This window comes from Lissotriton vulgaris, chromosome 9, assembly GCF_964263255.1.
Source record: "Lissotriton vulgaris chromosome 9, aLisVul1.2, whole genome shotgun sequence".
NCBI classification, from domain to species: domain Eukaryota; kingdom Metazoa; phylum Chordata; class Amphibia; order Caudata; family Salamandridae; genus Lissotriton; species Lissotriton vulgaris.
In genome coordinates, this window is record NC_141697.1 from 1,164,434,568 (window position 1) to 1,164,448,785 (window position 14,218).

At 47.1% G+C, this 14,218-nt stretch overlaps 1 protein-coding gene across 1 annotated transcript in view; it reads left to right on the top strand.

The window, feature by feature from the left end:
- Nucleotides 1-14,218, top strand: part of ITPR1 (inositol 1,4,5-trisphosphate receptor type 1) — a 1,666,678-nt gene that overhangs the window by 952,088 nt on the left and 700,372 nt on the right. The window contains exon 32 of the mRNA XM_086939209.1: nt 3,059-3,184. Within this exon, the coding sequence (XP_086795335.1) occupies nt 3,059-3,184 (126 nt within the window). The remainder of the gene's footprint in view (nt 1-3,058; nt 3,185-14,218) is intronic.

Consider the following 14,218-nt stretch of genomic DNA (forward strand, 5'->3'; position numbering starts at 1 on the left):
CTCCCTAAGACCAGAAAAGACTAACTTTTAAATATTTACGCATACCCTTTGTTCTCCTATGATCTCTCAGCAAAGCTGGTGTAAGAAGGAAGACCATGAAAGCGGATGAAGCAGTACAAGTAATCAAGGCAGACTGATACAATAAACACAATATGAGGCCCACAAGTTGGGAGGCCCGCAAGGCAGGATAATTTACTAGACACTCTGCCAACATTGTCAATTATCATTCCAGTGACTATCATATGGCTGCAAACCCAGCTACCCTGGACAATCCATTGGAGGAGCTTTTCCAATGTCTAGTCTGACCACTTTGCTCTTAACAGCTGGACCACCTACTGCCTAGCAAGGGCCATTTCAAATTGAACTTTGAAATGCAAAGCAATGTAGTTGGATGATGGACGTGTACATTGTGGGTTGAACATAGTCTAGTGAACACCTACATCTGCTGGAGATCAAACCTCTCTCACTCTGAGAATGGGATGATAGAGCATCGAATAAACTTCAGGTGCTTCCCTGTACAGAGGTGGAATGCAGGTGTTTGATTTAGAATTTTGGTTGGTTTTAGTGAGGATGCCACATTACTGATTCTCTGGATTGGCAATCTGGCCTTGGCCCTCCCCTTGCATTACTTTGGGCTTTTCCATGGTCCTCTGTCTCCTTCCAGGTTGTTGCACAATCTTTAAGAGGAACCCACCTCTTCCCCTAGCTCTCGCAAGGTCACTGCCCCCCCTTGCAGATCCCTCTGCCCCCGTGGATTGCTTCCAGGATTTTAAACTCCTCGAAACCACCGTTACTCCTTTTTTCCTTGCCTCTCAGGCTCTTTATTCCTAGAATCCTGGTGGTGATCTCGTTATGGGATCAAAACACCATTGGTGTATAGCATGGGCATCATATGAAGAATTTAATCATTATTTACATTGTTTTGCTGTGTTAGGGACCACTGTTTCGAATATAATACGTACTGCCCCCTAGTCCCTTGTAACACTCTGGTTTTTCCCTTGTTTTTTTTATTGTTGAATTTGTCAATACATTTTCCTGAAAGGTGGTGGTCAAGATAGTGACACTTTCTTAGTTGATTCCAAATCTGCATTGTTTTCCTCTACAAGAAATGGTCTAACAGCTCTTCCTTTGAGGCTGTCGTTGGTGCTTTGTATACTCACAAAGTGACTAGCACCAGAAACCTGCCATCCATAATTTCCCCACTTGAGTGATTTTGGGAAGGTTTGAGAACTTTCAGAAGTCACAGAGTGAATTGTTTCAGGAAATTGTGTCCTTAGTAGCTTACCCGATTTGAGGTAATCAACATCCAGCCAGTAGAGCAGATTGCAGTCCTCAACATAGGAAATGATAGTGTTTGGGCAGCAAAACTCTTGACTCTTGACAGTAGGAAGTTATTGTCCCTAATGGACCTCATGCCATCTTGCATTAAAATCTTTCTGTAAGCCCAGTGATTTTTTTTATACTAGATGATTTTCATCTGCAGTTGATTCCTCTAGACCAGGTTAGTCTACTGGTCTGACTGAGTGCAGTCTACTTTTGTGGACCCATAATCTAAACCCTACAGTAAGCATGCCTTTCTTTCCGGTCCATATTTACCATAGTTACTCTTTTCCTTCGAAGATTTCAGTGACCCCACAGGTGAGCTGATTACGAAATTAAGTTTCTTATTAATGTTCTGGACCTCGGTTAGGCCAAATTTACCTTAAGGGTATTCGTGCCTGACTTTTTCAGGAAAGTTCCTCATGCAGAAGATAGACAAAAAAATTAGTGTTCTATCGATCACAAGGGTACCCGCTTAGTTTTAGTAACGAAAATGTGTATGTGGTCTGACTGATTCCAGATTGCCTCAAAGTTGAAACATTTCGAGCATTTGAAAAACATAAATAGGGTGCTCTACCTCCAGGTCAGTAGCTTATTCCTATTAGTGGAAGTTAAGCCTGGAGGTATTTTGCTAGTTCCCCCCCCCCCCCTAAATTTGATTTGCCCTACATAAATGGGTAAATGACAAACATGTGCTTTCTTTGCTTGTAGCTGTTCTGAGGGAGTGTCATTGAGGAAGACATTCTCCATTGAATGAGAAGGTGAATATCTGTAAATCTTCAAGCTTATACCTCAAGCTGCCAGGTGGCCAGGCAAATTGAAAGATGCTCATAATACTACCACGTTAGGAGGATACAGTTCCCTTGATGTCACTAGCTTACTGTGTGCCCCATTTCATATGTAAATATTGTTTTTAACAAGTCGTTCCGACCGATGGATCTTTTAATCGGGTCACAGGTTTACGATGAGTCCTGAGGTTTTAGAGCTCAGTACTCCATTATTTTAAGGACTCTATGGCGTTGTCTTCTAGCTCTAGCATTAACCAGCATTACTTACTGCCATAAATTGAGTTTGTTGTCTAAATTTCATGTAACACATTGCAAAGAATTACAAGTGAGGGATTACAAATTGCGTATGGACAAATGGCCTCCAAACTAGTTCCCTTAGAGTTCATCTGCCTCTGCCTGAATAAAGGCTGCATCACAGTACTCTTCACATAGCCAGCAGTCCAAGACTTCTTCAGGAGCCTTTTGTGCACCATAGTGGTCGTTAAACATACTGCTTTTGTGTCTAATAGCAGCTTCTTTTAAGACTGCTCTCCCAGTTTTTTTTCAATACTGAATGCAGAAGCCTGCATTTATGGTGATCATGAGTTGAGCCGACAGATTGGGACAAATCTAGACTGTCTGAAGGGCTGCATGTCAACTTTATGTAATGTGCAGAATCACACCAAAGATGGAGCTTGGGTATGGGATTAGTGTTGGTCAGTAGGATGTGGAAAACAATTAAACTAATTGTAACAAATGCCCCTTTTCCACGGCTTAAAGACCTGATTTGTTAATGTGTTTTTACTGAAAGCCCAGCCTGACCAAGATCAGTATTCAAATAACGTCATTCTATAAAAGAGTGCTAGATTATAATTTTCCATCTATTTAATATTTTCCTCCCTAAGGAATGTTGGGTCTTATAAATATAGCAGTGTAAAAACTGTTTCACTGTTTTACTACTTATTGGACAGGTGAAAATTGCTTACATCAATTTCCTGAACCATTGCTATGTGGACACTGAGGTTGAAATGAAGGAGATCTATACGAGTAACCACATGTGGAAACTCTTCGAAAACTTCCTAGTTGACATATGCCGGGTAAGTGTTCTTAAAGAAAAATGATCTTGTATTAAAATTATCTGAGCTGTTGTCACCGTTCACACTGCGGCTGTTCAGTCGTGTTTGCTGAAAGGAATATGGTGGTGGTACTACCTGGTGCCACAGAATTTTACATGCGACCCCAGTGTTTTTGCAACTTCTGAAGCTCTGTCCCATACTTTCTTTTGGGGCTGGTGTTACTGCTTTGAGGTGGGAGAGGGGTTAATCTGAACTAAGCACCGAAGATAAAAAATATCAGAATCACAGCCTTTTTACTTTGAAGTCAGACATTCAATATATTTCTGAACTGAGTTGTTGAAACCAGATACACAAACATACTGCTAATAGCAGATTACACCAATTAAAGAAATGGCAAATTGGATATTTCAAATTTTCCAGAAAACACTTCAGTGGTTACAGCCTTACCTTTAGTTGCATTGTGCAGCTTTTGAAGTTGAGGAACACGTTTTGCATCCTTCTGCTTTTGAAGTTGAGGAAACTTGAGGACTCTAAAATTCAGTGCCTTAATGTGCTCTTTTCTAAACCGCAGCTCTCTTGGTAAAAAACAACTAATGCAGATTTGTTTCACATGAAAGTCATCTGAATAAACAGCGCAGAATCCTTTGACTTGTTCCAGAAACATGAAGGGTGCAAACCACTGATTGATTAACATCAGTGTTTTTTGATGCATGTGATCAAAGCGGATTGGCACACTTCAGCTCTCAAAGTGGTTTAAACACTTGTTGCTGACCCAGTGCACCCTCTCAGATTTTGAAGTTAATCTGCCTTGTGCATGTGTATATTATGGTGTTGAAACACATCAGTGATGCTGAGATATCAAGTCTGAGTCCTTTATTGCCACTAAGTAGTGAGACTCCTACAGAGTTTTTGCTGGCAATGCTTGCATGGTAAAACCAAAGATCTGTCCATTCAAACATCTTGCTGAAGGCATTTGTGATTGTAGACTTAATTATCCCTTTTCGGATGAAACAGCTTGCTTCAAGGTGAGATATAAGCTGCTTTGTGTCTCTAGAGGGATTTAACACATCAGGCAATCTTGTTTAGTCAGGCAAAGAGAATCCCGATTGCTGGAGTAATCACATAATATTCAGTGGGATGCTTTTCCTCTGCAGATCACTTCCTTAGAGTATGAAGGTGCTACAGCATGGAGGGCAGATCTTTCTGTAATGTGAATATCTTCATGTGTGAAGACAATGATTCTAGAAACAAACAGGGCAACATAGGGGACTAGTTGGTTACTGTTGCAAATAAGTTAGGGAGGTTCCTAAATTTGGGAATAATACAAGATGATGGCATTCTATGCCTAGTGAACCATAATGAAACGTACTAGACCTCTGGATCGCTGGGTGTGTATGTTGGCCTGCGGTATTGTGAGTTAATAGAGGAGTGCTTCTAAATGGAGAATGATAAAGAACGATATCCGTACCGTCCACAAAAGCTTTACTAATAGCTCAGTTAATATGGGTCACTTTATGGTTGAAGGCAATGATCAAAGTTATTTAGAGCAATGTCTAAATACACTGATATATAGCTCATAATTTCTATGTTGGAATGCAGCAAGAATATTTTTTTTAAAATAATTTGTTCTTGCAAAACATGTCTGAGTTAAGGGGATTATAAACTCAAGTTGGCAAATTTTCTTAATCGCTACACTGGGGCAATGACTTGGTATTGCGATAATTCAAAACTTGAAGGAAGAAGTTTATCGCAGAGATCTGAAACACCATACCAGGGGAAATACTGTCTGGTTACTTGGTCTCCAGTAGGGAACTGAAGTAAACCAGGAGAGATTTCTTTAGGAATTCCTGCCAAAGCTGTTCTGTGATGGAGTATTGGCAGTTGAGGTTGACTCGTTTCCCTTAACACCCACACAGGCCCGTGTCTGTTCAGTCACTCCTAGAGTTCCTCAGCCCTGGGATGGATCTGGTGTTATTCCTTCACACCATGTATATGTTCATGAGAAGCATGGTCCCCTCTTGTAAGCTAAATGGGGCCTCTGGGATTCACTTTCAGAGCTTTTTTGACACTGTTCTGTTAGGCCCTCTCCACTCTATTTCTTACACTGTCACCGGTTACTTGAGCCCCTTTCTCACATATAACTCCAGTGATCCAACTGGTTCTATGGCAGTCAACTCTGCTCACCTTCCATCAGGCTCATCACCTTGGGCAACCAACCCTATTACCTCTCGGCCCCTTGTGTGATTCCACCAGCAGCATTTTTGACTTCTTGGACTCCTACGATGCCTCAATTCTCACCTCCAGTGCCTCAAACAACACTGCCGGCACCAGAGCCAACATGGCCACATGCATTTACCCTGCCTGAGTACTTCAACATCAAAATCTGTGAGGCTCACCAACAATGCCTCTTCAAATTACCTGCAATGGGGTTTTATGAAAGGTCTCCCAAACAAACTTCCCTCCTCACCATTTAGAATTCCACAATGAGACCTGAATCTTGCGCCTAAGTTTTCTTTTAACCGTTGCACAGTTGCCCTTTGTGTGTGCTTACTCTAAAAACAAGTTCCTGATTGCCATCACATCATAAAGACATCTTTCCTCTTAACACCAAGGACTCAGTGGTAGAATTTCAAAACACCATGTCCCACATTCTGAGTTGGATGAGCTGTAATCATTTGAAACTTAACCCAGGCAAGACCGAACTGGTCTTGCCTGGACAGAGTATACATAGTTGGAATCCCAGCTTCTGGCCCTCCTGCATGGGTGCCCCCCCATCTAAGTCACCCTCGGTCAAGAGCCTGGGCATTTACATCAGTGAAGACCTTTCCTTAAAAAAACAGGTGGGAGCAGTCGTTTCCTCCAGTTTTTTCCAGTGAAAAGAATCAAAAAAATTGCCTGTTTCTTCTCTTCTGCCGCCCTCATTCAGATTGTCATCTCCTTGGTCCTGTCCAGATTGGACTTCTCTAATAGTCTCTATCTTGGGCTCCAAAAGGAAAAGCTTAGACTCCTCCAGCTGGTTCAGAACCAAGCAGCCAGACTTCTTTTGAACATCCCTAGAAGGCAATCAGTCAGACTTGGCCTGAAACAGCTACACTGGTTGCCGGTGGAGCAACGCGTGGCCTTCAAAGCGGGCTGCATTCTATTCAAGTCTCTACATGACATTGGTCCCCAATTCATCAGAGACTTATTCCAAAGATACAGCCCTCCCCGCGACCTCCGGTCCACCCATAAATCCCTCCTGATTGTTCCTCCGTACAAGAGGAAGCGTCTCGGAGGCAGCTGCTTTGACCACCTTGCAGCTGCCTTCTGGAACTCTCTCCCCTCTCACCTTAAACTAAGTGATAATCTCCTCAGTTTCAGACATCTCCTGAAGACCTGGCTTTTTTCTCAGGCACATCACTGAGCTGCTTTTTTCTACTAATTGACTGACGCGCTCTGTTCCTTCCTACAGCGCCATGAAGCCTCCGGGCGTACGAGCGCTCAACAAATGATAATTAACATTAACATTAACATTAACAATGAATTATAGACATTGTGTGTGGAACCTCCATCACCTCTTTCTTTCCTGACAAGCTGGTTCTCTGCCAAAAAAGTTACCCCATTCTACCTGGGCCTCGCCATTACCATATGGCCCTTCTTCCCTTCTAAACATCCCATGAAGGAAGAAAAGGATCCAACGACTCGAGAGCGGTTAGGCTCTATTTGGATAGAACGAAGCAGTTCAGATTGGATGTCTAACTTCATTTGCTATGTTGGCAAGATGAAAAGAAAGGCAGTACACAATTGAACTTTAGGACTTTGCCAAGGTGGATCAACTTATAGATCAAAATGGGTTATGCCCCCTGCTGCCCGACTGGCAACATGGCATCTAACAGACAGGAAGTTCATCTAACACCTGATGGAAGGCAGCGAGATGTACTTCCAGCAAAATGAGGGGTAGGTGGACTCCTGCTGCACCCTCTGGGAAGCCTACAAGCCGGTGATATGTGGGCAATATCAAGCACAAGTCGTGGTGAAGAAGGAAGTGGACAGGCAGAGACATCAGGCCCTCGACCATAAAGTAGTGACCCTCGAGGCTGCGTTAGTAAGAGGGGGCATGGGGGGAGAGACAGACAGATGAGGAACTTGACACACCAATTACACATTGCACAACAGGCACTGTGAGATCGCAGAAAATGCAGCAAGGGCTCACGCCTTAGCAGTCCAGAGGAGGCTCTATCAGGTAGGGCCACAAACGTATTGCCTGGTTTAATAAGAGGGATAACGAAAGAGGGTGGGTGAGGCACACACGTGAGGCAGTGAAATTGTTGAGGCATTGGTAGCCTTCTACTTAAATATATACGCCTCCAAATCCGACAGATCCAGCTCTGATTGCAAAGAACTCTTAGAAACTATGACCCTGAATACCCTGACGAAAGATGAGGGGCTCTAGACAGCAACTTGACGGTAGAAGAAATAGTGGGGGCGCTTCAGGGACTGCAATCCATGAAAGCACCTGGACCGAATAGTTTGCCACTAGAACTGTTCAAGAGATATGAAAGAAACCGTTATAGATTCCTTACCTTAGAATTGCCCCCAGGCGTCAGACTGGATCTGGAAAGTTTTTCGCCAGCATTACCTCTGCGTGTTGGAAGGCGGCGTCGGTCGACCTAGTATTCGGCGTCTTGGTTGCCTCCGCATTAGTCGTCGCCGGGATGACTTTGCGGTAGCTACATATACATATGATGGAGATGGCATTATGCGAATGGGTGACCCTGTCACCCCATTCCCTACGGATAATCTCTTGAAGTTCTCCACCAGGGCTCTGGTGGACGAAAACTGTTCCTTCCTTTCGAAGTGTCGCTCCACAACTCTCTTCTTGGGGGTGTCCTGCCGCGGGTGATCCGGTGCCTCAGCCACTCCTGCATCGCCACCGTCATGCTCCGCATGACCCAGTCTGCCTTTTCTTCCACCCTTTTACTCGGGGCTCTCTTCTGTGGACTGCTTTTCCGTCCTTGCCTGTGGTGTTTCCTCCGTCTCGGGAGGCCCGGTGGTTGGATTCATGGGGGCGTAACATCTTAGCTTCATCCATTGCTGCTTTGCGGGTGCTCAATACTGTTGGTCAGGGCTACCTCCATCCTGTGGGATTCTGTGGAGTCCCTTCCTTCTCATGTCTCCCATGAGGGTGCCTGCGCTGATCCATGACACCATGTGTTGGATGGTCGAGAGCTGGCGCATTTATTTTCTGTGCTGCCTTGGAGGTTACTGATGCTCTCGGCTGTGCTATGGCCAGTTCTGTGTCTCTCCGTCGCCATGCTTGGCTGCGGGATGCTGTTTTTCCTGAGAATATTAGGGAGTGTCTGGTTGACCTGCCCTTTGACGGGGTCGTTCAGCGTCTCCTTGCGGGTCTCCGTTCTCCCCCCCCCGTAGGCTGGCTTGTTGATCCTCCGGGGCTTGATGGGAGGCGTTATCGCACCTGCTTCCTGGAATCTTGTGTATTGAGTGGCCGGTTTGTATGTTCTGTGTGGAGTCCCTTGTTTGGCCCCTCTTCTGTTGGCTGCTGGTTCAGCCCTTTTGGCAAATGTGTATTTTTTGGCTGATTGCTAAGCCTTCTATGGTTCCACCACAGGTCTTAAGATGATGTTCTCTGACGTTGAATTTTTTCCCTAAGAATGGTTCTCATGTTTTCTTTGGGACGTGTCATAACCTAAGTGGGGTACTTGTAGCTATTGTATAGCTCTGTCTTACACTGGGAGGGTGTGGACTCCCTTTTGCGGGTTCCTCTCCTTTCCTGGCGTCGCTGTATACCGCTGGTGCGGACTCTTTGTTTGCCTAGGCGCTGTCATTTTCAGTATCCGTTGCATCCCTGGACTAGCTTTGGCATACAGTTTGCGACGCTGTGCTGTGGTGTTTCCACCCTATTTTGTCCGGCCTTTCAGCCTGGTCCTCTGCCTCGTGTCCCAGGGGGATAGGATTTCCTGGTATTTTTTTGTGTTCTGGTTGACTGCTTTAGTCCGTCCAATGTATTTCTCCTCTTCTGGCTGGTTCGACTTCTTTTCGTGGGTCGGTTTATGTCTGGAACGGTCTCCCTTTAAGGGTTGTTTTAGATTTCCTGGCCCTTGCCTACGTCTTGCGCTCAGCTTGGTCTGGGCGCTCGGCTGCCGGGTGAGCACACCTGCTCTTTCTGGTCCACAGCGAGGACTTTGGGGTGTGCCCTTATGCTCCTACCTCTTGTTCTGCTGAAGCCTTGCAAGACTACGTCTCTCTAATCATGCCTGCCTTTCTTGGCTGTGGGGCGGTTCCTGCCTTGTCTGCTGACTCGAGGCTGAGGCCGGTTCAGGTGTCCCCTTTACTGTATGTGTTCTAATGTGGAGGGCTTTGCCTCTATTTCTGCAGCTTATCCTTGGAGGTTGGGGCGATTCTTTTATTCCTCGGTACTCCTCTGCTATTGTCTGTCCCTCCGGGGCTTCTGGCGGATGTCCCTGGTACCTTGGATGGGCTTGGGCTATCTGGGCTGCCCTTCCTGTCCCCATTACACATCTACTGCTGGGGCCCTGTTTCTTCCTACTGGGGGTTCTCTCACAGACCCTCCTCCTCCCTTCTGGGTATGGCTAGGGTATCTATTCTACATTAGGAAATCTGCGGCTAGTAGTCTCTATCAGATGTACAAGTTACTTACCTTTGGTAACAATGTATCTGGTAGAGACGAATCTAGCCGCAGATTCCTTCACGACCCGCCCTTCCTCCCCGTTCTGCGAGGACCTTCAGCTTGGTCTTCTGCACTCGCCTGCCTCCGGGTGGTTTTGTCTTCTGCGAGTGCCCTCTTTCACTTCCTCCCTAGTGGGATGCTCGTTCTGACTGTTCCACTCCTTCCTTTCTGGTGATTGGTTTGGTGGGTTCATGGGTACTTCTGCGTCCCTGCACCCTGGTCTTCCAGTGTGGGGCCTACTCATGTAGGGCAAAGTACCTATGCACACACACACACACACTAGATCCAGAAAATATGATAATTTGTTGGTCTTGTTTCAAAACAACAACGTGGGGCAGTTGGTTATTACACCCACTCTGTGTGGGATACGGTAGCGCAGGTGCTGCTTCAGTGCGTGGAGGAGGCCCGGGCCTTGCTCTCATGTGCAGTTAACGAGGGGAGGGACGCAAAAACGTTTACTATCTGCTTTAGGCTGGATACCGCCGGCTCACTAGACAGGACGATTTCCACATCAGTAGCCCTTTGACGCTATGCCTGGTTGCGGTCAACTGGTTTTTCCGGGGATGTCCAATCCACTCTTATGGACATGCCCTTTGATGGCTGTCGCCTTTTTGGCAAAAAGGCAGAACACGCTGGAGCGCTTTCAAGGACTCTTGTGCTACAGCCTGGTCCTTGGGCCTCTCCACCACCCACCCTGCGCAGTCTGCCTTTTGTCCTTTTTGTGGCTACGGAAAGGGTGGCCCGTTACGTCCTGCCCAGAGCCACACGCCGGCGCAAGCTGTTCAGCTTCTGCGTGGCCAGGGACGTGTGAACCAACGCTGTGGTTCTGGTAGCCAGTGGGCGGGCCAGTCCACCACAGCCCTCTCTGCAGCAGCCTCCAAACCCTCCTAGTCTGACCTTTCTGGGCCATCAAACACCAGTAAACAGCAGGATTCGCCATCACTTCACCCACTGGGGCACCATCACGTTGGACAGGCGGGTTTTGCAAATAGTCCGAAGGGGCTACTCCCTTGCCTTCGAGACTACCCCTCCATCCATGCCACCTCAGTACCATCACATGTCGGAGGATCATCTGGCCCTTCTCCAACAGGAAGTTTTGGCACTCTTTGCCAAGGGAGCGATTGAGCGCATTCCTGCCCCAGAAGTAGTTCATGGTTGCTATTCCCACTACTTTCTGGTGCCCAAGAAAGACAAAGTCCTGCGTCCTATCTTGGATCTCAGAAAGTCAACCGCTACCTCCCGAAGGAGTAGTTCAGAATGCTGAAGCTTGCTCTGGTCTTGTCTGCCGTCAACCTTGGAGACTGGATGGTAGCGTTGGACTTGCAGGACGCTTACTTTCACATCCCCGTCCTGCTGGCCCACCAGCGTTACCTGCCGTTTACGGTAGGCCATGAGCAGTTTGTTTACTTTTCTCCCCTTTGGCCTTTCAAGCGCCCCTCGGGTGTTCACGAAAGTGATGGTGGTGGTCGTAGCTCATCTGCACAGATCAGGGGTGCCGGTCTTCTCCTATCTCGACGACTGCTGTTGAAGGCGTGTTCGTCCCAGGCTGTCGTCTCCCACCTCCAGACTACAGACGACCTCCTGCATTCGCTGGTGTTCTCCATCAACGTGCCGAAGTCGCACCTGAACCCCTCTCAGAAGCTCCTCTTCAACGGAGCGGTTCTTGACACAGTGCAGTTTCGGGTTTATCTTCCAGAGTCCGGGATATTTGGGTTATGATTTCGTTCTTTCAGCCTCTGTCCCGGGTTTCGGTCAGGATGACCCTCCGGCTGCTGGGTCTGATGGCCTCCTGCATCCTGCGGGTGGACCATGCCAGATGGCATATGCTGGCTCTCCAGTGGGACCTGAAGTTCCAGTGGGCACAAAATCAGGGAAATTTGTCTGAGTCCAGATCTCAGAGGGCACTGCACACCAATTGCAGTGGTGGCTTACAAACCTGGATTCGGTCGGCGGCAGATCCCTCTCCCTTCCCAGGGGCGTAACAAACACCCCCGCCGCCACCAGTCTTCGGTGAGTGAAGGGGGCCCCATCAGCTCTTCGGTGAGAGCTGTGAGAATGGCTTGCTCTGAAGCAAGCCTCTCTCCCTCTAAAGCAGCAAAAGCAGCCTGCACGTTCTGACCCAAGACTGAAGAGAAACAAAGTAACAACTTACATTGTATCTCTTCAGTCAGAGCCGGGCCTGAACAAGGATGGGGGCCTCCAGAGTTACAGGCCTAGGATGTGCACAGCATTTACAGGGATCTCTGTAACGGAGATGTTTTAAGGCATGGGCAAAGAGGGCTCTGGCCCATGGCCCCAGCCTTTGAGGGGTCCCCCTGAAAGAGCCAGCTCTGTTCTGCAGAGAGTCTTTCTTGCCCTGATGATCTTGACTAATTCTTAAACAGATAGTTGCAAATAGCATTCTTCTTTAATTTATTTTTCAAGTAATTAATGTATGAGAGTCTAGTACATACATTTTGCAGACAAATGTTTGTTTCATGCAACATCCTTATAAAAAAAGTTTCTTTTAGAGCCCAACAGTACATCACATATGAGAAATGGGGTGGTGTTAGAGATGTTTTGCAGTAATAGTAGTGAACACATATCACTATCTTTGAATATTAGATGTAGAGACATTTAGAATTTGGGCCAGTGTGCCTGAGCACTGTCAGTGACCTGGCCAAAGAGGGCATGAAAGAGCTGAAACTGGATCAGAAATTCAAAGCTGATCCGAACAGAGGTCCCTAAAATACGTTTGACCCAGGGCCCCGCAAATCGTTAAGATGTCCCTGCTCTGTAAGTAGGTGTTACCCAGTGATCTTTCTACATGGGGCGGTGGTGGTTGGGGGGGGGGGGGGTTTGGAAGGACAGGATTATGTTGCAGTGGAATATTGATCATGAATTAAATGGTGCGCAGAGTACGCCCGGGCTCTTAATAAATTAAATGGAATGCTTGCCCCCTGGGCCTCGCCCGGGCTTCTGAGCCTCTTCATTTATTAAAACCCGCCAGGAGGGCTTACGCATTCTGAGGAGTGTGGTGTTCATTATATATCCATTGTATCTGGTGTTGGGTAGTGAGAGGCCTCCTGCACCACAGGACACGTGGGGAGGGGCAATCGGGCAATAACCCTGTGTGCACCCTGCGGGGTTGGGCAGGACTGGGGGGATAATGTACCTGTTGTGTGGGGGAGAGGTTTGCAGGGCCTTGGTGTCATGTCCCTCAGTGAAGTGCTGGGCATTCAGGATTGAAGTGCTGGCACTGTCCGCTTAAGGCTCTGAGCAGGCACTGTTGCGAACACTGTTCTTTTCATCCTATGGCAGCCCTTCCAAAGGGCTGGCCTGGTGCTGCCCCTTTCTTGCAATGGTGCTGGAACGGTCCGTTTCATGCACAGTGTCCATTGCTTGTGGCTGGCACTGTCCCTTTTGGTGATCTGGCCAGACGTGCTGGTACTGCCCATGTAACGCTCTGGTGTCCCTTGAAGTGCTGCACTCTCCTTTTAGGCACTATGGGGTACTGTTCAGAAGTGTCGCCACTATCCATGAAATGCTTTAGGACTTGTATTTACTGCCTATGAAATGTTACGAGGTCTGCACGGATTTAGGTATGTACTGTCCGATTTGTGTTTGCACTTAGCATTGGAATGCTGTGTGTCTTTTTAGAAATGCGGTTCTGTCCTATGAAATTGTCTGCCACATGAAATTCTTTGGAATCTGTGGAAACTGTTTGTACTTCCCCATAAAATACTTAGGGATAGGTTGGTACTGCCCCATGGAATGCTAAGGGATATGTTTGTACTGCCCCATGGGATGCTCAGGGATATGTTTGTACGGCCCCATGGAATGCTCAGGGTTGTGTTTGTACTGCCTCATGGGATGCTTTTAGATCTGTTAGTGCTACTATCCAGTGGAATGCTCAGGGATCTGTTTGTACTGCCACATTGAAAGTTACAGGTTCACTTTGTAAGGCCTATGGAATGTTGTGGAATACATTTGTGTTCTGTCCTGTGAAATGCTATGGGATCGGTCTACGCTGTCCCAATAAATGCTGTGGAGTCGGGTCGGATGTATTGATACTGTCCCATGAGCTCCGTCCCATAAGTTCAGTTGAGAAGTGCTGCTTTTGGTCCTAGAAGATGCTCTTAGATTGGTTTGTGTTTTCACTATTCCACCACACGTGCAGCACACTCGCAGAGATCCGCATCATACGTACTGCCCCATGAGCAGTGGCGGATGTCTGCTGAGACTGCTGGCTCTGCCTCTGCCCCCTAAATGTAATCAAATTCTTTGGAAAAGTGCTTCTGCCAGTCCGTGGAATGCATTGCAGGTATGTTGAGACGTTCCTGGGGTGCCCCATTAAAAGTGTGCTAAGCGTCAAGCGCGCACTGTCC